A 27950-nucleotide genomic window follows, 5' to 3' on the forward strand; every position below is an offset into this window, starting at 1 on the left:
AGCCTTTATTAGCGGGATAAAGTGGCCTGGCGTCCCCCAAACTTGCCAATGTGCAATGCGATGGTAACCATGACAGTGGAGTGGTGTCAGTAGGTGGGCAGGTGACCCGTCCCAGTCAGGTCAACAGAGCCCGCTGAGCACCTACTATGTGCAAACTCTGTCCGAGGCCAGGATGGCAGTGGGAACGGACGGGCACACAGTCCTGCCTCTGTCCCCGGGGGCTCAGTGGACCAACTGAGTGGCTCAGGATACTTCAGTGTCATCAGTAGGAGTTTGCTCTGTGATTCTGCCATGTGCCATGTGGTTAATGCCATTTGCTTAACTACGCTAGGACTGATCTGATTCTGTACTCTGTTGTGGGCAGCGTTTTAGTCATTGGAAGGTGCCACCCTGTGGGTCCTTCTGGGGGTCCCAGAGCCAGGGGAGGGGCTGTGGTCTGCTTTCCCCTCCCCGGCTTTGCTTTCTAACTGAGCACAGCAGATGCCCCGAAGTGTTCTCAACCCTTCTCTGTTCTAACCAAACTGGATTTTCTTTCTTTCCAGTCTCGTGATAATGACTGAAGGGAAGGTGGCCTTCGTGGTGGAAAACCCGTGACACTAATCACCATCTCCCGTCCAAGGCAGTGACGCTGAACTCTGGGGGCCGAAATCTGAACCTCTGAACCGATGGTGGCTCCAGTCAAGCCTGGAGAAGCTCAGTTACAGCTTGTTACCTTCAGCTTCATGTATCAGTATCATCTCAATAAACAAATGCCTAACTCTGCTGCTTCCACGGGCGCATGAGAGTCTCTGGCGATTGGAACTGAAGCAACATTGGATTAGAATGTCCCACTGGAAGGAGAGGCAGCGGCACCTGATTAATTCTGAAAGGAGGCACTTAACCTTCAGAAACTTGGGCGGGGTCCCTGGGGCCCAGAACAACGGATTCATTTGGCCTGTTCCTCCTGTGCTCGCCCAGCTCAGGGTAACCTGCCCACCTGGCAGCACTGCCCAACCGTTCAGAAAGTACTCGTGGGGCACCTACTGCGTGTCAGGCTCTTGTTAGACCATGGCACCCAGTAGGGAGCCGGGTCCACTCTCTGTCCTCCTGGCACTTACGGTCTAGTGATAAAACAAGAGTGGTGGGTGATAGGACAAAGTGAGTTTATGGTGCTCTGGGGACAGAGGTGGTGGAGGGCTGTCAATGAGGGCCTCCCGGAGGAAGTGATATTTAGACTGAGCTCTGAGCATGAAGTAGGAGAGATTCAGGTGAACAGGGCAGAGGGAACAGTGAGGGACAAAGATAAAGGTGAGAGTTGGAGCCAGGTTGGTGGTCTTCAATGCCCTGTTAAGGAATTGCTTATCCTAGGGATGATGGGAATCCATTCAATGGAGGTGGTGATGCAATCAGATTTGCATTGGAAGATCACTCTGGTGGCTGAGGGTAGAGAATGGGTTAGAGAAGGCCAAGAATGGAGGCCTGGAAGCCAGTTCTAGGAGGTTCTAATCCAAGTGAGAAGTGATATGCGTTACATAAGGTTACCAGGCAGAGTGGATGGAGGAAACTGGGATCAAGAGATAAGAACCCCAGTGTTCACAGCAGCACTATTTACAATAGCCAAGATATGGAAGCAACCTAGGTCCATCGACAGATGAATGGATCAAGCAGATGTGGTATCGGGCTTCCCTGGTGGCTCAGTGGTTAAGAATCTGCCTGCCAATGCAGGGGACACAGGTTCGAGCCCTGGTCTGGGAAGATCCCACATGCTGTGGAGCAACTAAGCCCGTATGCCACAACTACTGAGCCTGCGCCCTAGAGCCCATGAGCCACAACTACTGAGCCTGCATGCCACAACTACTGAAGCCCGCACACCTAGAGCCTGTGCTCTGCAACAAGAGAAGGCACCGCAATGAGAAGCCCGCGCACAGCAACAAAGAGTAGCCCCAGCTCACCGCAACTAGAGAAAGCCCATGTGCAGCAACGAAGACCCAATGCAGCCAAAAAAAAAAAAAAGAATCTGCCTGCCAATGCAGGGGACACAGTTTCGAGCTCTGGTCCGGGAAGATCCCACACGCCCTGAAGCAACTAAGCCCATGTGCCACAACTACTGAAGCCTGTGCGCCTAGAGCCCGTACTCTGCAACAAGAGAAGCCACCGCAATGAGAAGCCGCGCACTGCAACCAAGAGTAGCTGCCACTCACGGCAACTAGAGGAAGCCTGCACGCAGCAACGAAGACCCAACGCAGCCATAAATAAATAAATAAATAAAATTTTAAAAATGCAAAGAAGATGTGGTATCTATATACAAGGGAATACTGCTCAGCTGTAAAAAGAATGAAATTTTGTCATCTGCTATAACATGGATGGACTTGGAGGGCGTTATGTTAAGTGAAATAAGTCAGAGAAAGACAAATACTGTTCAATATCACTTATATGTGGAATCTAAAAAATACAACAAACTAGTGAATATAACAAAAAAGAAGCAGACTCACAGACATAGAGAACAAACTAGTGGTTACCAGTGGGGAGAGGGAAGGGGGGAGGGACAATTTAGGGGTAGGGGATTAAGAGGTACAAACTATTAGATGTAAAATAAGCTGCAAGGGCACATTACATAATATGGGGAATATAGCCAATATTCTGTAATAACTGTAAATGGAAAGTAACCTTTCAAAATTGTATTAAAAATATAACATTTTAAAACATTTTTTAAAAAACTTTTTTTGTTGTTGTTTTTTTTGTTTTTTTGCGGTACGCGGGCCTCTCACCACTGTGGGCTCTCCAGTTGCGGAGCACAGGCTCTGGATGCGCAGGCCCAGTGGCCATGGCTCACAGGCCCAGCCGCTCCGCGGCATGTGGGATCTTCCCGGACCGGGGCACGAACCTGTGTCCCCTGCATCGGCAGGCGGACTCTCAACCACTGCGCTACCAGGGAAGCCCTAAAAACATTTTTAATAAAATAAAAATTTAAAGAAAGAGATACAGAAATCTTCCTCATATAAAGAGTTCTTAAAAAATCAAGGGGGGAAAAAGGGACAAAAGACACGAACAGAGAGATCATAGAAAAAGATATACAAATAGCCCATAAGTATAAAAATATTCTCATCTTCACTCTTAAGTGAAATACACATTGAAATTATACTGATACCATCTGTCACCCGTGATACTGACAAAAGTTCCAAAGTCTGACAGCACTCACTTGGGGAAAAAGTGAGCTGGGGAAGAAACAGGTACTCATGGTGGGAGTGCAAAATCCACCCGTAGGGAGGGGAATTTGACAATATCTAACAAAGCAGGTATTTACCTGTTCACCCAGCAACCTCATTTCTGGGATTTAACCCTGAAGACACACCGCCACAAATATAAAGCAGCACATACACAAGGCTGCTCACTGCTTGTAACAGCAAAACATCAGAAGGACCTAGATGCCCTTACACAGGAGACTGGCTGAAGAAACTGCCAACTACCCACACAGTAGAGGACCATGCAGCCATCTTTTAAAGATGAGGATGATCTCTATGAAACGATTTCACTTGCTAATGAAAATAAAAAAGCAAGGTACATAGCAAGTATTGGCTACACTATCCTTTATGTAAGAAAGAAAGGAAAATAAAAACATAGCTATGTATTTGCTTATTATTGTGGATGGAAGGGAGGGAGGGAAAGGCACAAAGGGAGGATGAACCAGAGAGTAACGGAGTGAGCAGGAATGGATGGGGGAACGTGAATAGGAGGATACCTTTTCATACAGTTTTGATTTTTAAACTAGAGAAAGAATTTGCACATTCAAGAAATAAACTAAACTCATGGAAACAAACCCTCAATTGAATGCAAACAGAAACAGATGAACCTAACTACATATCAAATTCATAACATGACTTCAAAGAGAAAACAAATATTGCAAGCAGCTTTTGAGGGCAGTATCTGTGCACCCTAAGAGGATTTATTCGGGGGGTGACGGGGGGAGGGCTGCCAAGAAATCCTGAACTTTACTTAGTGGATTCGTTTTTGGCCTTGGCATCAGTTTTTAAATTATGGAATTCTTGTCTGTGTATTACAGTATAGAAGACAGTTGTAATACATCGAAATTGTCAGGAATCAGGATTGTTGGAGAAAAAGAAATATAAGTATGGAATAGAGGAGGGTACACATGAATCCTGTGGTCTCGGATTTGCTGGTATGCTTGGAGGCATTTATACATAAAATTTCTTAGCTCTGTTCATTGAAAGGGCCTAGAAGCAAGACACCCAGTAGCAATGAACATACCTAGTTCTCGGATCTTGACTGATAAATACGAGACTCCCCACTAAAGAGACCAGGATGCCTTGCTGCTGATTCCAGGATTAAGGCAAAGAAAATAAAAGGTCAGCTTGGAACACCTTGTGCCACAGGCAAGGAAGTGCTCAGAGGCTGATGGGGACACATCAAAAGGACACAAGAGCTGTCTTCTCCCCCTGGACAAACTGGACAGTTTGAGTATCAAAAATAGTAATGACAGGGATTTCAACACATTGCATTTTTTAAAAAAGAATCATAAGCCCATAGTAATACTCAAAAAAATGAGATATGAAGAGGGAATGGCCTTCTTTAAGAGGAGTGTCAGCTATTAAATATAGAAGAAATGATGGAACTTAAAAATCACCCCTTTCAAGAAACTTATGGTTACCAAAGGGGAAAGCAGGTTGGCGGGGCTGGGCAGGATAAATTAGGAGTTTGTGATTAACAGAGACACACTACTATATATAAAATAGACAACCAACAAGGACCTACTGTACAGCACAGGGAACTATATTTAATATCTTATAATAACCTATAATGGAAAAGAATCTGAAAAAGAATATGTATGCATAACTGAATCACTTTGGTGTACACCTTAAACTAACACAACATTGTAAATCAACTATACTTCAATTAAAAAAAAATCACCCTTTTCAACTCCCAGTCTAATCACAGATTCAGGCAAAAATCATCAGTTGATAATTCTAAAGGTGTTGGGGAGAAGGATACTCACATGGTCTCAGGAGCATCACCCACAGATTTCTAACCAGTTACAGGGGGAGAGTGTGCAATGGAGAGGTCTGGTGGACACCCTTCCCCACACCATCATCCCTCCCATGGCCAACAGGGGGCTAACCCGCACCATGTGCTCCTGATGTGATGCTATGGAAACATCCATCACCTGGGCTGTATTTCGTGCCAAACACGTTTCACGTGAATCTACTCAGGAGGAAACAAATGACAGCAGAGTGGGGAACAGTCTACAAGGCAACCGGCCTGGGCTCTTCAAAAGAGTTAAGTGAAAAATAGGCAGTAAACAAAAGGTGGAGGGACGGTTTTAGATTAAAAGCAATTAAAGAGACACAACCGCCAAGTGCAGTGTGTGACCTTTGATTGGATCCTGGATTGTTAACAATTTTTAACAGCCTAACAGGCATGTGGAAGCAATTAGGGAAATTTGAATGTACGCTGTATACAAGTAAATGTTCCATTTCTTAGGTGTGCCAGTATATCGTGCTCATGTAGGAGAATGTTCCTATTCTCGGGAGACATCTGCTAAAAAAGTATTCAGGGCCGAGTGTCATAATGCACCTTACTTCCAAATGGCTCAGAAAAATGGAGACAGGACACAAACATGGCAGAATGTTATCAAGACAAAAGAATACGCGATGTTCATTGAACTCTTCTTTCAACTTTTCTGTAAATTTGAGGATTATCAGAATAAAACCTTGGGGAACACTAGCAGCTCTGATGCTTCGGGACACTCAGTAGAAATCATGAGACCCTGCTAGCAAGAGTTTTGCAAACGTCTGGTGTACAACACACGAAAGGAAACAGGTGAATTGCTTTGGCAGTCGGTCCGTGATGCCCAGGGACAAGGTGGCTTTCAGGTCCCTGGCATAGACAATGGGTAGTGATCATGCTGCCGTTTGCTAACGCAGTAGACACCGGAGAAGGAGCCAGTTGTGGAGGGAAAAGGAAGGAAAAACATTCCATCTGGACATTCAGGCTCCCAAAGCCCACACCAGTCCTGGGTTATGAACCCCTGATGTAGAAGACAGGGCACAGAGCATAAGACACAGCACAGGGGAGTGATGGATGGAGGGAAAGGAGGCCATGGTGGAGACTGGGAAGAAACAGCCAGACAGGTGGGGGGAACCTGAGAGTGTGGGTGAGGTCACGGATGCCAGGAAGAGGGGTCTAATAACGCACATACCACCGAGATATCAAACACGCTAAGGACACTTGTAACTGTGAGTGATGAAAAATTTGGTTTGTAAAAAATATAGATTTTTACCCCTTGCCTATGGGACAGCATTGGATCAACTCAAGGGACCAGGGTGGAGAGTCAAGATGCACCCAAACACTGGCATGTCTCGGGTGTCACCACCCATATCGTCTTGCCCTACTGATTCGGGGCCTCCATCAGCTCTTTATTACAACCCAGTCGGACAGTCTCCCTCCTGCAGAGGCTGCCTGGATACCCCAGAGAGCACAGCATTCTTGTTCCATCCTTCCCAGGTGTTTTTTGATTTGTTTGTTTGGTGCTTTCTAGGGAAGAGGCAGGCCTAGGCATTTTTAAGGTGATTTTTCAAAGGACGATGAGGGCTGTTTGATGTCAAATCACGTCCAAGAACCAAGAGATAAGAGATCAAAGGCTTTAAAAGCAAGCCCAAACCAAATCTCAAAAGCGAGACAGATAAGACGGGTAATAATCCTACCGAGAACATTCATCACTCAGCAGAAGGGGATGATGGGTGGATGTGAGAGCGTAGCTCAGAGAGGGGAACAAAGGGGAATCAAGTTGGCCGTCTCAACAGGCATAATCGATTCATCAGAATGAGTGGGTCAGCTGTCACTAAGTTCGAGAAACCCAATTCAGAGTTGGTTCTTCTGGGTTGCACAGATGTCCCACCTAAAACTGACCAACTCGCTCAGCATTTTTAGTGTGCCATCCAGTTGCCTGGAGTCACACAGACCTGGGATGGTAGAAAAGAAAATATCCTCCCACACGTCTCCTCCAGTTACGGAGCACTGACCGCCGCAGCAGGGAAAGCTGAGAACTTTTCCTCCTCGAACACATTTGCGAAATTCGTTGGCCTTCACAGACTGTTCCCCAAACACCTGGCCTGAACGTTCTCCTCTAACCAGCATGTACAAGATCATATTCAGAAAGTGCTTATAAGCTCTCCCTTGGCTAGAAAAATCTCCATCAGCTGTCAGAGAAGCTAAAACCCATCTTGGCTCTGGAGAAACATTCCCTTCAGGGAAAGGCACAAGCCAATTTGGTCACTTAATAAGTTTTAACAAAATCCAGGTGAAGGGATCTATCTGGGAAAGCAGAAGAATCTTATTGAATACAAGCAGCTCTGAGGAATAATTCCTCTCGGGAGGTGTCGTGGGGATGGGGAATAAACATGTGAGACCATCTGTACCATGATAGAAGGCGACTCGACGTCCAATTTCACAAATGGGAACTTTCCGTGCAAGCCTGATCTAAAACGATGGTTTCCAAATGTCTTGAGATTGGGCGGCTTGCTCGCGTTCCGCCCACCCCCCTACTTGCCCCACACCTTGGAACCCTCGGGCTTTGTCTTGGAGATAATCAAGTTTAAAACCCCTTAAAGCTTATGAGCCCTCATTTGCCCCTCCCCCCAAACCACAGACGAGAACATCACAGAACCTACTTTAAAGATATCTAGCCTGTATTACTCAATGTGAGACATGAGGGACACCATGCCTCAATTTAAGAGAAATTGTTCATTACGCCAGCAGGATCTGCTCTATTTTATGTGCAGAGGTGCAAGACCACGTCTGCAATTCAGGAGAGTTCTGCTTAACATGTGCAAGGACTCAGGAGTGTATAGACATGCTTTTTATAGAGCCCCTGTGTGCTTGGATTGGCTTTAGGTTTGAAACCCTAAACTTCAGTAAAAAAAAAAAAAAAACCAGGTGCAGTGTCTTTGCTAATAATAGGGCTCACCTTCCCGAGCCTCCACGAGACAAGAGCTGGAAAGGGAGTGGTTCCCACTGTGGAAGAATCCAAAGGATGGAACAAGACTGCAGCCCGAACAAACAAATCTGCTGAGACTACCAATCACCCACCTGGCAAGCTCTGCCGTGTTCCTCCCGACACCCCCAAAAAGCTCTGTCCCCCAACACAAGGGACCACAGGTGACTCTGAGAAGGCACAGATGCTGGTGGTTAGAACCCACTGCATGAGCTGAAGACGTATATTAACTCCTTAAAGGGAAGTTCTCCAAGTGCATGGCTAAAATCCAACCCGATTAGAAAATGCTTCTTGAATAAGAATAAGCTAATGGCTGCGGCTTTATAGAATCTAAAGATGTTCTACTAAAACCCAACAGCTTTTTTTGTACCACCGAACAGCTGTGAAAATAAACCAGTGCCCCTAGATGGGCTCCCCCACGTGTGGGACCACCCCACTGCTGATCACAGATCTGTCAGTCAACTTCCAGGGAACAGAACTGCAAGGGGGGACTTTCTGTCCGTGCTCCTTCCATGACACGGAGATGGGTGACTGACAGGCAAATGCAAAAAGAGCAAATGTGATTTTCAACTTTCTGAGTGGAGATTTTGGTACAGAAACAGTTAAGCGGGGGGGCGGGATGTAAGCAGATTTTCATTTGAAATGGATGAGAAATCTCTTATTCCCAGGCACCCCATCTCCCAAACAGAAATAACAAACCCCAAGTGAAGTGCGACACATCTTTTTATGTACAAACGGTCAGTGGTACAGATGGAGTTACTTTTTATAAATATCTGCAGCAAATCCCTTTAAAAAAGCTGTGAATAAAAACCACCTTGCAGCACCAAAGGCCTGTCCTTCCCTAAAAGTGTTAACTTCCCAGGGGCCTATTCTTAGCCAAACACGTGTGGAGCCCTCCTGGGAAGGACAGGACCACTTTGGGACCAGGCGAGAGCCCTCCCATTTCCCCAGAGAGCCGAGGTGACTTGCAGGTCAGCTGCTGCCCAGGACCTGGGAGTGATTAAACAGTTTCTTCCCAAGACTTCAGTCTTCTTTGTCAAGCTGCTGATTAAGCGTCTCTATATTTCCTGGCAGTGGCCCAGAGCGAGGGAGGGAAGGAACCTACAATAGTGTGAGGAAGTAGAAAACTCTGGGTATTTTAATTAAAAAACACTTGGTAGTCAATGCAACCATGTAAAGCCAGTGGATCCAGTTCAGCAGAGGGAACACTGTGATTCAGGCTTCCAGAATCTACAGACAAGCATTATTATTATTTTTTTTTAAGGAAGGTAATTATTTAGCACCAATTTCTCTCTCTCTGGTAATACTTCCTTTTCCTTGGAGCCCTTGGCTGTGATCAGTGCGGTCAGAACGCAGCTCAGCGGTACTTTCCCATCAGTAACGCAGCCGGGCCGGTTGGGGAGCGCGGTTACGAGGCACAGAACAAACAGCTCTCTCACACCAGAATGCAACTCTGCTCGGGGGGCATCCTGACTCCGGGACACAGGCAGCCCCACCGACTCCTTCGGGGCTTGGCTCTCCAGTCCCGAGGGGCTTCACTCAAAGCGACGCAGGTGGTTGTACAGAGACTGGACGTAAGTGAAGACGCACATGGGGTCCGGCTTGCGGCCCATCACCATCATGTCCTCCACCTCAATGAGGCGCTCACAGTTGGCCAGATTCCTGAAACACAGAAGCCCCATCAGAACGCCGGCCCCAGCCATCAGCCAGCGTCGCTGCCCCAGAACAGAGCTTGGCCCGGAGCTGGAGGCTCCCAAGTGCTCCCCAGATGGGAATTCACATCACCCCAGAAGAGCCTTTGCGGTTACTTTCTCTAATGCAGTGTTTCCCAGACTCCCACATCCACGAACGGCCCTTACGACTCGTGTTTTTACATAACTAGACTTGCTTTAAATTTTCAGTGAAATTCAGCTTCACTTTAAGGTTTCACTAAATGAAGTTCTGCTAAAAAAATCAATTTTATTAATTTGGTCAAACTTATATTAATCGAAAAGGTTAGTTTTATTAATAAAAATTTAGCTCCAAAATTAAATTTCACTAAAAAAATTCAACGTGTATCAGCAGTATATGGAGAATCAGTATGGACTATAAAAATAAATGTAAAATGAATAAAGTAAAAAATAAATTCACCCATATGCTTCCTAGAACAATGTCTTTAACCTTTTTTTAAACCATAACCCATAGAGGTGTTTCATCGTGATTCATTCAGCACGTGCATACATTTATGTGGAAATAAAGTTTCACAAAGATACTGACCTTTTCTACTACTCATATTTTCTCTAGATTTCATCTTTATTTCTCTCCCCACCTCCTTTTTTTTGTTTGTTTTTTTGTTTTGTTTGTTTTAATGCTGGTAGTGAGCCACTAAATTGATTCTATTATCTACTCAAGGTTCGTAACAACTCAGAGTTTTAAAAGTTGCTTCAAATCATCTTGTGAGCCTCCCCTCAACCTCGCCCTGGGTCCACCTCATGCTCTGGGAAATACTGGTTTAACTTCTGGCCCACTGGTGTAGATGCGTGTGGAAACTGGGGCCTTTCACTGGGCTGCAAAAAAAAGCTGTTCTCTCTGCCGTTCCCAGCTGGGAGGGGGACTGAAGGTCCCGGCTTCAAGGTCTCATGGAGGTGGGAAGATGAGCATCCACCTGGGAGGTAACAGCAGGGACCCTCTGCCAAGCCCAGCAAAGCCCGGCCCTGTGCCGAGCCAGACGCGTCATCAGGCCGAACCCAAAAGGCCCAGAGCAACGGCACTCAGTCCAATCAGCTTCAACAGCCGCGTGCACTGTTGTAGTTCCAGGGTCTCCTCCGGTCTTTTTGCCCCCATATCCATAAGTCCATGAGTGACACTGTTCACATCCCAGCTGTATCCTTCCTAGCTATATGATTTGAGCAAGACACTTAACTTCTCAGGGCCTCATTTTCCCCGACTGCATAATAGCCACTTCACAGGGAGGTGGGAGGATTAATGAGCTAATCACACAACCAGCAGGAACGGTGTCTGGCACATCAGAAGAGCTCAATAAACGTTAGGAATGATCACTGTTGCTGTCTGTATCATCATGGTTCGCTCCAAGCAGCAGAGTGGGTCATCAGGGAAAAGAGGCCGGAACTGGAACTCTAAAGAGCTGGGTTCAGATCCTGGCTCTGCCCATAGCTTCACCCTTCCGTGCCATTTCCTCGGTGGAAAGTCAGCCCCCGACCTCCGCTCCCCCTCCCGGTGGGCTTGTTCTTGTTGGGAGGTGGTGCCTTGTACCCCAAGCACTTTCTACCGGTCCCTGCCGGCTCCTGGGCCTGCGTGCTCCAAAGACAAGCCCTGTAACCTCAGCACGGGGCCCATCCTGTGGTGCTGGCCTGACGCCGGGCCTCCTATCAGAAACCGAAAGTCAGGGCGAAACAGAGACACCAGTCCCGGATCCCGTCGGTGGCTCCCCCTCGGTTTGGAGCAGGCAGCTTGCAAGGGAAGCCGAGGGCTTCGTGGGGTGGCGAGTGGCTCTGGCCCGATAAGCGGGCACCCTGGCTGCCCAGGATGGGCCGGGGCGGGGCTCGGTGTCAGGGGAGTGGCCGCTGTCACGAGGATATGCACGCAGAGGTACTTTGCTGACAGTCGAGGACTGAACATCTGAGTTCCTGGGGAGGCCGTGGACCTGAGTTCACCTCCTATCAGGTGGCGTCAATGCCCTTTCTCCCTACCTGCAGCGCAGGGAGAGCTCCTCCTACCCGCCCAGGGCTGCAGACGGAGAATGCCAGGTGTGTGCCCGGGTATCACCACTGACAGCAGTGGCCTCAGTACTCAGTCCCCCAGGACACGTGGGCACCATTAGAACCCTAAACCTCAGCCTTGGAAGAGAACTGAAATCCCACCCTCCAAACACCCCCCTCAGAGGCACCAACCACCTGGTGAAGGCTCTGTCTCGGCCATGCTCCCCTCCAGGTTCAGAGAAGGGGCCCTAATTTCCACCAAGCACCGTTCCAACCCCTCTGCAGATGGCCCTGGCCAGGAGGAAGTTTTCCCTCATGTTTCTTATGCTATTTTACCTCTTGGTACTTTCTACCTATTGGCCTCACAAGGCTATTCTCAGTTTGTTTTTCCCCCCACAAAAGAGCCCTTCACATGTTGGAAGAAAATCTTACTATCCATGTCTTTCCCTGAAACTAACCATGTCTGGTTCCTTCACTGTGCCCCCAGTGGGTACCTGGGGGCTCTCCTCTGAGCGGGTTCTGGTTTCTCTCTAGAATTGCTGGCACGTCCCAAGCGTTGTCCAACTTGGGCTGGCCCCCTTCTTCATTCTAGAGGCTGCACTGACCCTCCCACTAATGACATCCCTGCCCCTGCCCAGGGTGGCAGTCAGGACGGGCGCTAAGGCCTGACCCTGGTATCACCCTCTACCCCACAGACAGGAAGCTATGGGCAAGGTGCTGGCTTCCCCAGAAACCAGGGGACTGAGCCACATCCATCTGGTCCCCACCCCACCCCAACCAGCCGTGACAGTAATGATAAGATTTCTAGAAGCTATGGACACAGCTCCTGAGACAGGATGTGAGTAAAGGAAAATGATGATGAACATTGACTTTTATAAAAACATTTCAGTCTCAAAATATTAGAGGCCCCAATTGCCTTTTAAATGAAAACAAAACTGCTTTTGTGAAAACACAAACTTGTTTTAAATAGTTCAAACAGCAGGGAATAATAATCCAAAGAAGAAAGTACAGGTCATTTCAAATGACACTGCGCAGCAAGAACCAGAGCTATCATTTGCCTACTACCAATTTTAGATGAATTAGCCCCACCTTGTTTGGGGTTAAAAAAGGGTTAGAGGATTTTCTCCTACTACTACCCTATTGTGATCTTCTGTCACTACAGGGCTAGCCTGTCAAGCAGGCAGGTGGAGGAGGTGCCTGAGGGGTTATTTTTATTTGTTTAAGCCTTCTCTAAATGCAGCCTGGGATGCCAGGGCTCCTATCTGGTTTTAGAGACACATGGGCACTACAAATAGCCTGGAAGCTCCTTCAGCTGGGCTGTAACCTGAGAGTAGGACACATTCCCCGCAGGGCAAGCGGGATCCTCAAGCTACACGGCCGGCCCCGCGCCTACACCGCACTCTCCATCTCAGCGGAGAAGGATGCAGAGGGTCAAGCACCCACAACGGGAGCTGGTCCTCCCACTTTCCAAGCCCCGAACAACTGTCGGACAAGGGGAGCTCACTGTGTTGTCAACGCCGCATCACTCACACAGATTAGGCCCCGGGGAATCTTTGGGGAGGTAAATTATCAGGGGGAGGGGCGTCACAAACCCCTCTTACTCCCCAGGTTCTGGATGCGTCCCTGTGTTTTTAAGACCCCTTGCTCGCCGAAGGGTCTGGAAGCTTCTCCTTCCTGATGTGCAGGGGCCCTGTCCATGGCTGCTTTTCCTTTCCAAAGGCTGTGCCTTCATCAGAGCCCAGGCTCCTGTCACCCTACACCGCCCACCACAAACTGCCTTTCTGCTGTCTGCGTGGCCCTTGATGGCTTTCCCCCAGCCCCGCGTGTCTGCTTGGCTTTTGCTGGCAAAACTAAGGAGTGTCTGTTAAGACACTGGTAGCCAGTATCCTCAAGTAGGTGTCCCTATGCTTTCTTTCCAGCTGTTCTAACCAGCTTATTGTCCAAGAAGCTAGGTGAGCCCAGCTGCCATCCTCCCAGGGGGCCTCGAGCTGGCAGGCCCACCCTCCCAGCCCTGTCCCCCACGTACCTGTGAGCTGAGTTCCCGGATGACTCAGGAGGGGAGGCACCTTCCTCCCCCTCAGGCCGGCTGTGGGCGCCCCTCCCGGCCCTCTCTCGAGTCAGCAGAAAAGCCAGAACTCATCTCAGGGGCCCGAAGGCCACCCTCCCCTCCCCTCCCCAGCCAGCCGGAGCCGGCTCAGGCGGTGGGAAGGCGGGGTCCAGTTTTTACCGCTCATTTGCTCTGGGTAGGGGGGAGGCACAGCCTGGAGCAGACTCCCACGCCCTAGCCCCAATGTGGGAATAGAAGAAACATCTGGTTGGAGTCTGGAGGCTCTCTGGGCTTATACCGCGTGCTGAGAAAGCACAGCCACGAATGGCTCTGGCTCTGGCCGCCAAGGAAAGTTAACGTTCCCTGCGAGCTGGGGTGCAGGGCCACCATCCTGGGGCCCGGGGCACCCCTCTCCCTGCCACAGCCCAGCCTGGTCCAGGGCTGAGGGTGACCAAGGCAGCCGGGGCTTGAGCAGGCACCGCCAGGCCCACTGGACTAGATGGAGAAAAACTGTCAGACAAGCGTGGCCTCACCCAGCAGGGGGTGGGTCTTGGGTGCCCACATCAGAGCCCGGGCCCTGTACACTCTGACCATCTGCTTTTCGACAGTCACCCTTTCTGGGCTTCCAAGCAGCTGGGCCTCCTCCTGGGGAGGCGCCCCCTCCTCAACATCGAGCCGTTACACTTGGCGCTACTTCAGCATCGTCTGGATTCGGTTGTGTAACACGCTCTGTCCAAAGCTGTTTCCGCAATTAGGATGACAGCTAATCCTAAGCAGCCAGGAAAGAGATAGCTTCCAAAGTATACAAGGAGTTCTTATGACCCCACGGGGGCGAGAGGCCACGCAGGTCATCCGAGACAACACAACAGGGGCAACGCCGGCACGCCAACAAGTCAGGGTCTCCATTCTGCCCCTAGAGCGAGACCCGCAGTACCGGGCACGGGGCTGTAACCTGTGAGCTCCAACTCCTTCCCGGGCGGGGCTTGGGGCCAGGCGTGGGGCAGAATAGACTCGGGGCCGCGGGGGCAGGCCAGGCTTCAGGGAGGGCTCTTCCAACTCCACCAGCACGTGAGAGCACCTCCCGGAGGTGGGCACCGGGGTCGCGGACAAGACACAAGGGGGGTCAGGCACACACGGGTGGCCAGAGGCTCACTCCACCAGGCACAAAGGCGGGCGGGCAGGAGAGAATGATAAATGTTCCCTCCAGGAAACTCAGCCCTGGGGAGGTCTTCCTGCCCTCTGGCCTTCCTCCCCCTAATTCCATGAAGCCCAGCATCAGGCAGCCCTTAACACCCTCAACTCTGCCCCGTGCCTGCCCTGGACCAGGGCGCGGACTCGATGGACCGCAGCAATATTTCCCCTGCCCTCCGCCTTCCGTGTTCAGCCCACAGGAGGCCCTGGCGTGAGGGCAGGAGGTGGGGGAGGGCGGAGGGTTTACTCCCTCAGCTCCCTTCCTGCTGGGTCACTGTGAGCTGGTCGCACCCACTGCCCCAAAGTACAGCTCCTATCAGCCAGCCCTCTCCGCACAGCTGTTCTCCCCAGCCCGAGGGTACCCCACGGCGCCTGGCTCCTCGCTCACTCCTGCCCACACGTTTGCAAGGAAGCCCTTTGTTAAACCCGCCTGCCTACTCGGTTTGAATGCACCCTCACCAGAGCCCTCTTTGCCACTCTCCTGAGGCACTGGGGGTAGCCCTCAGCCTATAACCAAATGCCAAGCTCCCCGAGCACCTCCTGAACCCAGAATCACCCCTCACCCAATCTTCTCCCTATGAGCAGGTCTTAAGAAGGTAGGCAATTTCATATCAAACGCTTTTACGACATTTAGGGAAGCAAAATGTACCTACTGGAGAAGTCTGAAATGTCCCCCAGGCAGATACCATTCAGTTTCCTGCTGATCAGCTGCTGGGCTCTCCCAAGCAACTGTATCTCTCACCAGCCTGGAGAGGACAGGCTCAGTGCTCCGGGGGACCCTGTCCCACTGCCCCTTGCACCTTGTCTGTGGCTGGTCTGGCAGACCGCACACCAGAGGCCGGGTACCAGCCAAGAGCGCAGGTGCACGAGAAGAGGGGAGAGCCTGGCTCTATTACTGAGTGATGGGTGGCCCGGGGAAAATCCCCCCTTCCTGGCCATAGTCTCTCCATCTGTACGGGAGGCGACAGACTGGGTGGCCTCAAGGCTCTCAGCTCTGCGGACAGCTGCCCCCGTCCTGCCGGCCCCTCAGAACTTGGGCTTGGGGACTGGGAGGGGCCGGCAGCCAGGGGACCCGCCATACTCACTCGGCCATGGTGAAGGCCAGCTCGAAGTTTTGCCGCCGCTGCGCGGGGCTCAGGGCACTGTAGTCGAAGGCGTCGGGGAAGAAGGAGTGCACCAGGGCGCAGAAGGCCATCCCGTCGCTCCAGCTGGAGGAGAAGTTCTGCAGGTCCACGTGCTGCAAGGCCAACGCAGGGAGGTAAGGGGGAGTACAGTGCCGGCCTCAGCTCCTCCACCTGACTCGACCCCACAAGCAGGTCCTCCCAGCCCCTCCCCAGGCCCACCGTCCACCCAGCTCAGCAACAAGCCGTGCCTGCTGGACTCCACCTGCAGCGGCTGGGGACCGATCGGGAGGGTACAGTTTCTCCAGCTCCTACCCCTCCGCCCCAGACTGGGGCTCCCGTCCCGGCCAGGGGAACAAGTGTGGGGGGGCGGTGCCCACTCCCACCTCTGGCCGGGGTCCCGGCGGCCGGACCGGGCTCACCTGGTAGCCGAGCGTCTTGTTGCGGCACCACTCGAGCAGAATCTGCTTGATGCTGCTGGCGCTGGCCACGCCGAAGCTCTGCGAGCGCGTCAGCTTCGCCCGGGTCTCGCCCTTCCCCCTGCAGAGAGAGGGCAGGCCTGCTGGGGGGCTGGGGGGCTGCCCCTTGGCTGCCATCCACCCCGAGAACGTGCTGCTCACCCAGGTAGCGTGCAACCCTCCCAGTCCCACACCCACGTCCAGGCGTGAGCCCCCCATCCCAGGGCACAGCCTCCCTTGATGGAGTCTGGCACCACCAGATCCCTTCCAGCCTCCAGGCCCCCTGTTTACTTCCCACACGGGCAATCCTGGGGCTGAGGACCTGAGGCCGCACGGCCCGTGCCCCCCATCCCCCGCTACCTTCATCCCACCCCTCCTCTGAGCCTCCCTCTGGGGTCGCACTCTTTCCTAGCCTGGAGTGACGGTTTCTCCCTCTGGGCCCCAAGGACACTCCTTAAAGGCCAAGAACAGGTTGTCTGGGTCAGCGGGACACTTCCTGGGTGTCCCTTCTGACTCGCTAGAGTCAGAGCCTTGGGAGCGGGACTGGGGGTGGTCATCATCAAATATGCCTGGGCCGCACCCCACAAGCAACGGGCATCAATACCACCAGCGCACAGGAGGGCTGGATAAATGTGTGCAGAGGTGGATCCCATCGCTAATGGGAGCGGGGGTGGGGCGTGACAGGGGGCTGGTCTCACTGTGTCACCTCCAGCTACTGCTGGGCACCCCAGTGACTGTCCTCTGGCCTCTCCAGTCACGCCCTGAAACCAACTTCTCCACTTGGGTGAGGAATGTGGGTGTGAGGGCAGCCGGGGCCCCTCCAGGACTGGGGGAAGGGGGCCTAGGCTCTCCCCAGGCCTTGCCTGGCCCCCTGCCCCCTCCCCTCCTCCCCACAGCTGGGGCCACCTATCCCTCAGCCCGCTCCGTAGCTGGCCCTCACCTTGTGTCTTGCCCAAGAGGTTACATTTTGGGGAACTGCCCCCTGGGGAACAGGACAGGGCCAGCTTTGCCGCACTGTGCCTGCCTGACCCTAGTCTGGGCCCAGGCCTACTCTGGGGGCCCAGACTGGTCTGGGGGGCGGGGCGTGAGAGCACCCGTACTTGCCGGCTGTATCCTGCTCCCATTTCTCGAATAACGCCTTCCGGGCCTGCGCCCCCGAGGTGCGGGGCAGCGTCTGCGATCTCACCAGCTCCCGGCGGCGCTCCCCCTGCCGATGGGCCTGAGTCGTGGCTGGTGGCTGCGGGGATGGGAGGGACTGGGGTGGCGTCACCAGAGGTGGGCTGAGGAGAGAACCACGGCGTCAGGAACACAGACCCGCCCATCACTAGCTCACCTGGGCCCCGGGCCCCCCACCCCACTGAGTGTAGAACGGGGCAGCAACCGGACTACAGGCAGGCAGGAAGCACCACCTGCTCTGGTCCCCAACCGGTTCTGCAGCTTTTCCAAACTGAGCTGCTGTCCGAGGCAGGCCTGGCCGGCAGTGGGCCCCTCTCTGAGCATCACCCCTCGCAGGTGTCCGTGCCTGGGCTGAGCGGGGGGGCATCCTCCTCGCGGGAGGTGTACGCAGAACCGGCCTCACCAGGACCAGGCCCCCTCCTCACCACCACGAAAAAGACCCCCTTTGTTTCTCCCCTGCAACAGTTTTCCAGAAAGTCACAATTCTCCTTTTATTACTGAAAGGGGGGACAAAAGCCAAGCCAGCCTCTATCCCCAGCTCCGATCACAATCCAGTGGGCCTGGGGGAGCATGGGGACAACCACAGGCCAGAAGCCCCAGCCTAGAGGCCTCCTCAGCTGTGGGCGGAAAGCAGGATGGGTGGAGAGGAAAGTGGGAGATCGCCCCACGCTCCACCCTCCTGTGGGGACCGGGACACCCCCTCCAATCTGTGCACAGACGTGCTTTCAAGGGTCCTGAGAGAAACCAGCCCGAGGCCCTATATATACATATTCTCCAAACAAAACCCTCCACCTAGCCCCGCAGCCTCAGGTCCTCTGCTCAAACCCCGCCCCGTGACGCTGTTCTCCCTTGGAACCAAGCCCAGGAGGGTGCCTCATCCTGGGTCAGCATGGGAGCTCCCTGCAGGGGCCCGGGCAGCCTGGGTTCAAGGCAAAGTCCAGACACTGCCTGGGGAGGGCTGACCTCCCCCCACCGGGGACTGGGGCCCCAACTCACCTGTCGTTGTTCCTGCTGGCCGCCACTGCCCCGTAGCCAGAGCTGGACAAAGGCCGCGGGAGAGAAGAATTCTTCTCTTCGGGACAAAGCAAGGGAGAGAAATAACAAACCCTGGCCTCGGGGAGGGTCACCACTGCCAGCCTCCCTTCCTCTGACCTGGCCCTGTGCCGTTTGCCCAGTGTCGCTCAGGGCAGGGGCAGGACCCCTGGGCTAAGCTGGCCCTGCCTCGGCCAACAGTTGAGGAGAAAGGATGCTGGGGACATAGAGCAATGACATAAAAGAGGCCTTTTAAAGTGTCCCCCGCCCCCAGCCCCGCTTTTGAGAGCACAGAGCCCAGGGCCTCTTGTGCTACGTATCCAGCAAACACTTTGTTCCCGAGTCCTCATTCTGGAAACCCACACAGCCCAACTCCAGGACACACCACTGAGGCCTGACCCCAGGCCCAAGACAGGCCCCGGGGACCACGCCAAAGTGTGCAGGGTAAGAGGCCACCTTCTAACCACAGCCTCGACCTGCAATAAAAGCCACAGTCATCTCCCGTGGGGGACGATGCTACTTTACAGCATCTCTGGGGGAAGGAGTCGGGAAAGATGAGCCCCATTTGATGGAGATGAGCTAGGGAAGGGGGTCGCAGTGAGAGCAGAGGGGGGCTGGGGCTTGCCCAGGTTTCCTGAGTCTCTTGCCAACCGCCCCCAGCCCCTGCCTTCCCTCCCAGTTTGAGGCCACGCCCTCCTGCTCCTACCAGTGGGACTGGGAGTCCAGGGTGTGGTGGCCTCGCTGGGGCTGACGCCCCCCAGGACGGCGGCAGACGTGGGCGAGAGAGCTGCGGCTGACGTCTCCCCAGAGAACCTCTCGGAGACTCGCGTGACAGCCGTGACTGGCTGGTGAGGCAGCCGCAAGGAGAGGCTCGCAGGGCGAGGCTTGGGGGGCTCCGGTGCCGGGGCAGTTTGGGTGGTCTCAGGGGGTCCATCACCTGGACCTGGAACATGGGACCAGTAGGGTTGGGGGTGTCAGCCGTGGCATCCACAGGGGCCTCAGACCCTCCCAGGAGGACTCCAGTCTCTGTGAACCCTCCTCCCACCTCCTCCAGGAAGGCCTCCCTGACCACTCCAGCCTCCCTGACCTCCCCCTGCTGGGGACGTCTCGCTGCTCCAACCAAAGCTGGCGTCTGCTCCAATTTTCCCTCATAGACAGTTCAATAAATAGCCGCCTATCAGTCCACTTTCTACCCTGTTCAGTGCTTGGACAATTCCTCAGCCCCTGCTTGCATTCCTCCAGAAACAGGGAAGCTCACCACCTTCCGAGATCTCTCATTTTCTTCTGTGTTTACACAGTTCTACTTCACACTGAATGAGGCTGCTCTCTTGGCAGCCTCCCCACCCGCTGGGGTTTAGGCTCAAGTCCTCCATCCCTGACAAGGGGTGGCCTGGCACAGAGGCGTGGCCGAGGCCCTGACCCCAAAGCTACCCAGCCCGCTCTCCTCTGCCATCAGCCCTACCTGCCCCAGGCTGGTGCCCATTCTCGACGATGCACGAGTTTGAGGTCCTTCTCATCTCTGACTCGCCGGCCTCGTCGTGGTGATCCACGCTCTACAGAGAGACAAACACCCCCGAGGCCTAGTCAGCCGGGGCCAGCTGCCCGCACCCCGTGCGACCTCCCTGGTTTTGACAGGGCAAACACTCAATTTTGAGAGAGACAGCCCCAGGAAGGTACAGTGATGGGCCAAGGTCACACGGGACTCAGTCTCACCAGCTGAGCCCTCAGGATCCTGGAGGCAAACACCTCCACGGGGCTCATCCCAGACCCCCAAAATGCTAGGGGCAAATGTCAAGACTGGGAGCTCTGAAAGCGTGTGCAAGGCGCCTTACCACTTCCCCCAGGCTGGACCAGGTGCCCGGGGTCCGGAGAGCCTGGCCCTTGCTCGTCCCAGGGGCTGCCTGTGTGGGAGCAGCCCAAACCCAGTGACACAAGGTCCTTCCAGGCCAACAATGGGCCCAGGAGCCCTCACGCTGCAGGGTCACAAGATTTGCCTGGATGTCCAGAGTACAGAGGCCTGATTGGCTCCATGGGGCCCCTCCATCTCCTCTAGGCTACAGCAGTGGGGGGTGTCACGCAGAGAGAGAGCCGAGACCAAGAGCCAGCAGGGAACCTGGTATCCTGGCTGTGTTGCCAGCCACCAGGTGACCCAGGTCAGGTCGTGCCCCCTCTGGGTTGGTTTCCCTGTTGGAGATGAGGGAGTAGGTTATGCAAAGCTTCTGCCATTTCAGCATCTGCCAAGCGTCAGGTCCTTTTTCTGGGCATGCCACTTAAACCAACTTGCTTCTGTGCCCCCAGGAAGATGCCACTACACCCATTTTACAGATGGGACCTGAGGGCTGAGAGAGGGGATGTGTGCAGTCCAGGGTTACACAGTGAGAAACAGCTGAGATTGGTGGCCAGGAGGGATGTTGTCCTCAACCTGGGCTCTGCCCTTCTCACAGTGAGGAAGGATGGAGGGCTCGGAGCCTCTGTGAGGCTGGTAGCGTCTGCCCTGCAAGAGGAGAACACAGGCAGACCCCGATCCGGGGCTCTACTAGGAGCCCACGATGAGTGGCTTGAGAGGTGGCCGTACCTCTCCTTAGACGCCTCCAGACTACCTAGCCCCCTTGTCTACCAGGTTCCCAGAATGACAAAGGCCCATCCTTGGCCCCTGACGGCTCAGCTACCACTGCAACCAGTGCAAGAGGTGTCTACCCCGCCATGCGGGGATCAGTCTGGTGGAGGAGCCAGGGCTGTGAGCAGATGATATCAAGCCAGCATGAGGGTGTGAGCCTAAGACAGACTTCATCCAGCCCAGTGGGCCAGGAAGAGCCTCCCAGAGGCAGGGGTAGCTGAGAGCCAGTCTAGAGTAAGCTAGGTGGACCAGGAGTGGAAGCGACTAGTATCTGCCAAAGCAGATAGACAGCAAGGCACAAAGCATTCTGATCTGGTGGCTGGAGAAGCACCATGCAGCCCAAGGTGCCAGCCTGGAGAACTTGGACTTGATTCCTTGGACAAGAAGGAACTGAAGGTCGTCAGCCGTGTTTTAGGAACATCCTTCAGAAGCCAGTGACATAGTGCCATGGAAGGGGGCGACCAGATGGCCAGTCACCTCACTAGTCCCACATGGGGACCTGGGGAGGAGAGATGGGGCAGTGAAAAGGGACTCAAAGGTTTGGGGAGAGTAAGTGGATACGGAGGGACGGGGGAAGTCACACCTCTTCCAAGCCTGGGCTTTGGGCCCAGCTGACTTGACTATGGTGGTGGGGGGGGATCGGTGGGAAAATAAGAACTTCAGTTTGGGACATGATGAGTGTAAGGTGTCCTTGGGGCATCAGGGGGTTGAGGTCAGGAGGTAGCCGGATATTTGAGTCTGAAGTTTAAGAGGAAGGACGGACAAACGATGGAGAAACAGGGGTCTCACATCTGGAGCACAGCAGAGGAAGAGCAGGCTCGGGGCCGATGGGGCCTGAGGTGGGCACCATAGCTGGGGGCAGAAGAGAATAAGAAGCAGCAGCCAGAGCGGGGAGGAAGAAAACCAGAACGTGGAGAAAGGCAGGTGGAAGTGTGTCGAGAAGGCTGGCGTGTCAGCGGCTCCAAAGGTGGCCTCAGGTCAAGAAAAAGAAGGTCAAGACAAGATCTAAAAAGGTCCTTTGGGTTTAGCCAAAAAAAGAGGTTCTTGGTGACAGTTTAGGAGCTGAGTCAGAGGTGGGGGTGGGTGCAGGAGACAGCCTTGGGGAGAGATGGAGACACGGTACCTGCAGCCATGAGGGGCGGTGGGAGGGGCTCCTCCATGTGGACGAGGTAGGACAATGTTTATAGGCTGCGAGAAAGGCTCCAGCCGGGTGATGGGACCCTCTGTGCGGTGGGGACCCTGGGGAAGTGGGAGAGGACAGGACTCGAGCCTGGGGAGAGCCTGGGCTTGGAGAGGAGGTGACTCCTCCAACTTCCGATTCAGGAGGCTGGAGCGGGACGGGCCGGCCCCACTCGCAGGAACACTGGAGAACAGGGGGCAACTCCTGACACCTCAGAGTGGGGAGGGCACCCCTAGAGCCTAACCCGAAGCCAGCTCGGCAGAGGGAGGAGCAACGGCCAGTCCATCCTGAACCCAGCCCCCACCAGTCACCAGGGCGCTCAGCTCTGGGGGGCTTCACGTCCCGCCCACTCACTCTACTCTGGTCCAACAGGTTCCGCAGGTCTAGGCGGAGGTCTGGAGGGACCGGCCACTGGTGAAACCATTTTCCCAGGAATGTGGGTCTCTCTGGCCGCCCCCCCCCGCAGACGCCTGCCCCCACACATTGCAGGCCCCGTACCCACCCCATGATGCCCCAGGGGGACCAGACGCCACAATCAGGCAGGAAGTAGGTCCTGGACCAGCTGGATTCCTGCCAAGGGGTCTCCAGCAAAGCAGGAGGGAAAGGGGATGGGGCTGACTCACGCTGGCAGGCCGGACTCCCCTCACTACCCCATCCCTGAGACTGGGACCCACTGCTCGCTCAACCCATCCAGAGATCACCCTCCCACCCCTCATACGAGCCTGGCGGGTGGGGGTCATCCCTAACCTCACCCCGTGACCAAAGGCAGCAGCAGAGTCAAGGTTTGGGTCTCCTACCCCAACCCAGGGCTCTACCCACAAAGCGCTCATGCTTTCCAGGAGCAGGAAGGACAACTCAAGACAAATTTGTGAGGCCGGGCCCAGCCACCTTAGCCAGGGGAAGGGGAGAGCGGGGTAACTGCTCCAGCAGGATCTGAGTCCCTGAGCCCACCCACAGGGCCCCCAGCATGCATGCTCCCCCAGTGGTCTTCCTTTGGTGGGGGCAGCCTGATTCAGCCACAGGGAAGGGAAGGGGGTGGGTTCTGTGTGCTGGGGTCAGAGTAGAAGTCACTGGAGAGCCCTGGGGATGAGACGGGTCCTGGGGAGCTGGCTCTCGCACTCCCAAGATCTGGGCTTTGTTTGAAGCAGGGGGAGGCTCCCTGTGAGGAAGCCCAGGCCTGGGAATGTTAGGGGGAGAGGCGGGGGGTGAGTCTGATTTCAGGGACCCTCTCCCTGGGGAAGTGTTTAAACACTGTTGTGAGGCCAGGAATAATAGTTCAGGCACTCTTGGGGCTGCCTGACCCCACGTGGGCTCACGCGCCCGGGCAGGGGAGCAGGTCTGCGTGCCTAGCACAGCCCACAGCAGCCAGAACCCCCATCCTGAGCCCCTAACACGGCTGCTCCGTCCTCCTCCTCTCTCACACCACAGTTTTAAAGACTCAATTCAAACTCCTACCCAAAGCATTTAACTCTCTTATCGCACAGTGTGTCTGGGAAAGGAAGGCAGATAAGGCAAGTCTGGTTTCTTTCACGTCGGACCTCGATGCTGCTCCTGGCTGTCCCACGTGGGGACCCGGTGGCTCCAGCTCAGCTGAGGACATTTCCAGGGACCAACTCTGGCACAGCCTCCTGGGCCAAGCCTGGCCTCAGGCTACCCTCCACTAGCCAGACCACAGCTGTGGCTCCGTGGACACTCTTACGAACCGAGCGGGTTGATGTCACTGTTATAACCACGCAGTCCACTTGGCACAGGGGCCAAACGGGGATGGGCCAATCCCCCTTGGATGCAAGGAAACCGAGGTCCAGCTGGGAGATGTCCCTAAGGCCTCATAGCAAATGTGCCCAAAGCAGCTCCTATTTGCTGCAGGGTCTCAGGCTTCCTACAGGGAGTCCTCCTGATTATTCCCACCCTACTGCCCTGCCCTCTCCCTCCTCCCAGAGCCTCCCTGGCTACTAGCAAGGTCAAGGTTTGTGCACTCAAAATTGGATTACTAGATCAACCCTGCATTGAGTTCAGGGCATAACTATATGCTGAATATGACCCGCCTCCAACCCCTGCAGTCCCTGGTTTGAAACCGCAGGAAGCAAAAGGGTCTCAACCAAGGGTCTCTAAATTTCATTGCCTGTTACAGAGGGGCAGTGGGACACCAGCCTCTGCACTGCCTGACGACTGCCACCACTGGCTCTCGTGTGCGGATGAGACCCTCCTACCCATACCACCCTGCCCCCCCAACCCCCGGCAACACACATGTGGGAATATGGGAGTATGAGAGGTCAGACAGCCCCGGCGCCCAGCTGAGACTCTTTCCAGTCTCACCTTGGAGCCCCGATTCCTTGTTCAAGACCAAGTGTCCGCTCACAAGCTGCCAGTAACAGCCCATGAGCAAGAACGTGTGGATGACTCTGCACAGCACCCCTCCCTGCCAGAAACTGGCTCGGAGCCCGGGTGGGCGAGAGAGAGGTGGGTTGCAAGAGAAGTGGGGACCAGCGCCTCTGGTCGGGCAGGGAGAAGCTGCCTCAGGCCCAGGGAGCCTCTGATCCCAATGGAGACCTTGACCATCCTCTATTCACAGAGCTCAGCTCTGCTGGCTGTTCCACCTCCCTTCAGGCTTTTCTGAAGTCCAGAACCTACTCCTCAACTGTGTCTCCATCCTCATCCCTCAACGAGGGGCAGCATCCCTGCTGACCCCCAACCTCTTCTTCCAGAAGGACTTCCCTCCCTCCATGTCTAAGAATGGGCTTTCCAGGGCCTCCCAGCCCCCTGGCAGCTCCCTGGACTCTGCCCAGGGCTCTGGCCTCACCCTCTCCTTCTGCACGGCTGCCCTGAAGACCTCACCCATTCTAGGGCTTCAACCACCAGTTCTGCCCTGATGTCCCCTTGACCTCTGGCCTCGACCGGATCTGTGACTCCGCCTGCTTTGGGACACCTTCGCCTGGATGTCCCACAGCCTCACACCCTCAGCACAACCCAAATGGAACCCAGCATCTCCACCAGACGTGTGACTCAGGAGTCCCCCAGCAGGGCTCCCCAAGCTCTGGCTGCCCTCTCCTTGGACCACCACATTTAAGTTAATCTGTCTCCAGCCACCCTCCAACCTGCCATCCATCCATGAGGGACCTTGCTGGATACAAGGGGGACACTGTCCCTCCCCTGCCCGGTGCCCCTCGCCCACCAGCCCCATAGCCAAGAGGACTAGCCCACGCCACGTGACTAATGGCCATTCCCCACTGAGAAAACTTAGATGACTGGAGAGATTCCTCTCACATATTTGCGTGAATTCATGTGCCTATTTACATGACTCTGAAAGCATTTTTCGAAAACTTGGACAGCTGTTTCCACGAGCAGACAAGTAGCAAATGTGTGTTAAAATAAAATCTCAGGAACAGCCGATGACACAGTTTATTAGGTACGTGTGAGCTCACAGTGGTGATCTTATACCATGGTCAAACAGTGGTCATGCTTATAGGACAGAATTAAGTGTAGCCATTTCTAGGCACTTCACACGGAGCACCGGGACACCCAGGAGCTCTGCCACCAGCATGTTTAAGAACCTCTCACCCCACCCCCCCAAGGCAAAGCCCAACTCCCCGGCCCAGCATTCAGGGGCCTTCACAACTCCCCCCTCTGCTCTCATACCCACCAGGCCCGCCTCCGGCCGGTGAGTCCTTCCAGCCTCTCTGAGACGGCAGGCACAGCCCCACACACCGCCCCCTGCACGAGCAGCAGCAGGTCCTTGGCCTCCAGCACAAAGCCGGCCTGAGACACCCACCAGGATGGGACAATCGTGTTTGGAGCAGAACATCTGCTCTGGCTGCCCGCGATGTTGGTACTGCTCGGTCTGGGGCAATCGCCTACCCTGGCTGGGACCTCCAGGGGCAGGGGCTAATTTGATCCCCCTCCTCCTGGCCCCTGGAGGTGCAGCCCAGCCCACACAAGAGATCTGAAGGCGTGATGGATTGAACCAAAGAGGGGCTGCAGGTGCACACTACCCAGACCCTGGGACACCAACCCCGGAGCACACGCCTGGCAGGGTGGGAAATCCCACCTAAGGGCCACTGCACACACCATGGGAACCTTCTTACCCGCCGCTCCAGGAGGCCCCAGGCTCAGGGGAGTGACCCCCGCCCCACACCCACGCCGTGTGGGCCTCTGGCCGGTCATTGACCCCGGAAATCTAGACTGCTCACGACTGGTTCCCCCTGGCCCCCACCGCCACCCCGTCTCTCCCTTCAAGGTAAGGATTTACCCCCTGCGAGTTCCCAAACGCCGCTGCCCGGCTGCGCCCCAGCAGACGGCGTCCTCCTGCCCCCAACACACACCCGGGCTTGAGTTCTCCATCTGGGTTAATCAATAACCTGAACCATCAGGCCTCAGTGAAGCGGCATCGCAGGGGGCGCATCAATGGAGGTGTGGGAGTGGGGGGTGGGGTGGGTTGCTGACCACCCCCACACGCCGGCCCGGCCCCGGGCGGTGTTAAACAGCACCCAAGCCCTTAGTGCCACGGGACAGCGGAGAGAGAGGGACAGAACTCGGGGCGAACAGGGCCCGGCTGCAAAGAAGGGAGGGGGCCCAAGACAGGTGCAGCGAGCAGGCTAAGCCGGTGCTTCGCCGGATGGTGGCCGGACCCCCACGACGGAGTCGCAGCGGCGGGTGGCAGGGCAGCGCCCAGTTCCGCAGGCGCACGCACTCGGGACCTATAGGCGCGGCGGGGGTCGCAGAGCCCTCCTCCCCCGGCGCACGCGCACAGGCGCCGGCGCTCCCCGAGGCTCACCTGGCCTCGGCCGGACAGCGAGAAGGTGGCGTGGCTGGCAAAGCGCGCGGTGCCCAGACGGGGCGCGCGGTCCGGGACGCCAGGCGCGGGCGGAGGGCTGGGCGTGCCGGGCGCGGGGGCCAGCCCGGTCGTCAAGCCCAGCGCCTCCACCTGGCGCGTCAAGCGCTCGAGCTGCGCCTGCAGCCGCTGGTTGTCGCGCTGCAGCTCGGTCACCGTGCGCGCCAGCGGTCCGGCCAGGTGCAGCGCCTCGGCCACGCGCTGCTCCACGCCGCGCTGCAGCCCCTGCATGTCCTCGTGCAGCGCGCGCACCGCGCCCTCCAGCGCCGCCTCGTAGCGGCCCAGCGCCTCGCGCACCGTGCGCGCCTCCTCGGCGTCGGGGGCAGGCTCCATGGCGGGGCAGAACGCTTACGTGTAAGGGAGATCGGGCCTGGCCGGGGGAGCAGTCTACCTCCGCAGCTCCGGGCAGCAACTGGACGCCCGCGGCCGGGTTCGCCCGAGGGTTGGTGGGAGGGGCGGGCAGGGGGCGGGGCGGGCCCCGCGAGCCGGGGGACTGGGCGCCGCGCGGGGGCGGGGCCGCGGGGGCGGGGCCAGGCGGCTCGTGGGGACAGCCCTTGTGCCGTCGACCCGAGGGATGCAGTGAAGTGGGGGAGGGGGTGTTCCCCGGTGGCGCCG

At 55.3% G+C, this 27950-nt stretch overlaps 1 protein-coding gene across 1 annotated transcript; it reads right to left on the reverse strand.

The window, feature by feature from the left end:
• Window positions 1-8745: 8745 nt before the first annotated feature.
• On the reverse strand, window positions 8746-27692 carry SMTNL2 (smoothelin like 2). The gene is made up of 8 exons (XM_081219994.1): window positions 27279-27692; window positions 20173-20263; window positions 19417-19653; window positions 18675-18750; window positions 17603-17782; window positions 16467-16584; window positions 16009-16160; window positions 8746-9649 (listed from the first exon to the last, which is right to left on the reverse strand). The coding sequence occupies exons 1-8, from the start codon at window positions 27666-27668 to the stop codon at window positions 9523-9525; spliced, it is 1371 nt and encodes a 456-aa protein (XP_081076120.1). The 5' UTR covers window positions 27669-27692; the 3' UTR covers window positions 8746-9522.
• Window positions 27693-27950: the final 258 nt, after the last annotated feature.

This window comes from Mesoplodon bidens (assembly GCF_964165515.1).
Source record: "Mesoplodon bidens genome assembly, chromosome: 19".
Taxonomy (NCBI): Eukaryota; Metazoa; Chordata; class Mammalia; order Artiodactyla; family Ziphiidae; genus Mesoplodon; species Mesoplodon bidens.

Bases quoted from the DNA above. Each gene is read 5' to 3' on its own strand.
- SMTNL2 (XM_081219994.1), bottom strand. From the start codon at position 27,668: ATGGAGCCTGCCCCCGACGCCGAGGAGGCGCGCACGGTGCGCGAGGCG. The intron at 16,161-16,466 runs GTGAGCCCGGTC...TTGGCCTTGCAG, and splicing joins ACAAGACGCTCGGCTACCAG to CACGTGGACCTGCAGAACTT. The intron at 9,650-16,008 runs GTGAGTATGGCG...TCTGTGTTTCAG, and splicing joins CTGGCCTTCACCATGGCCGA to GAATCTGGCCAACTGTGAGC.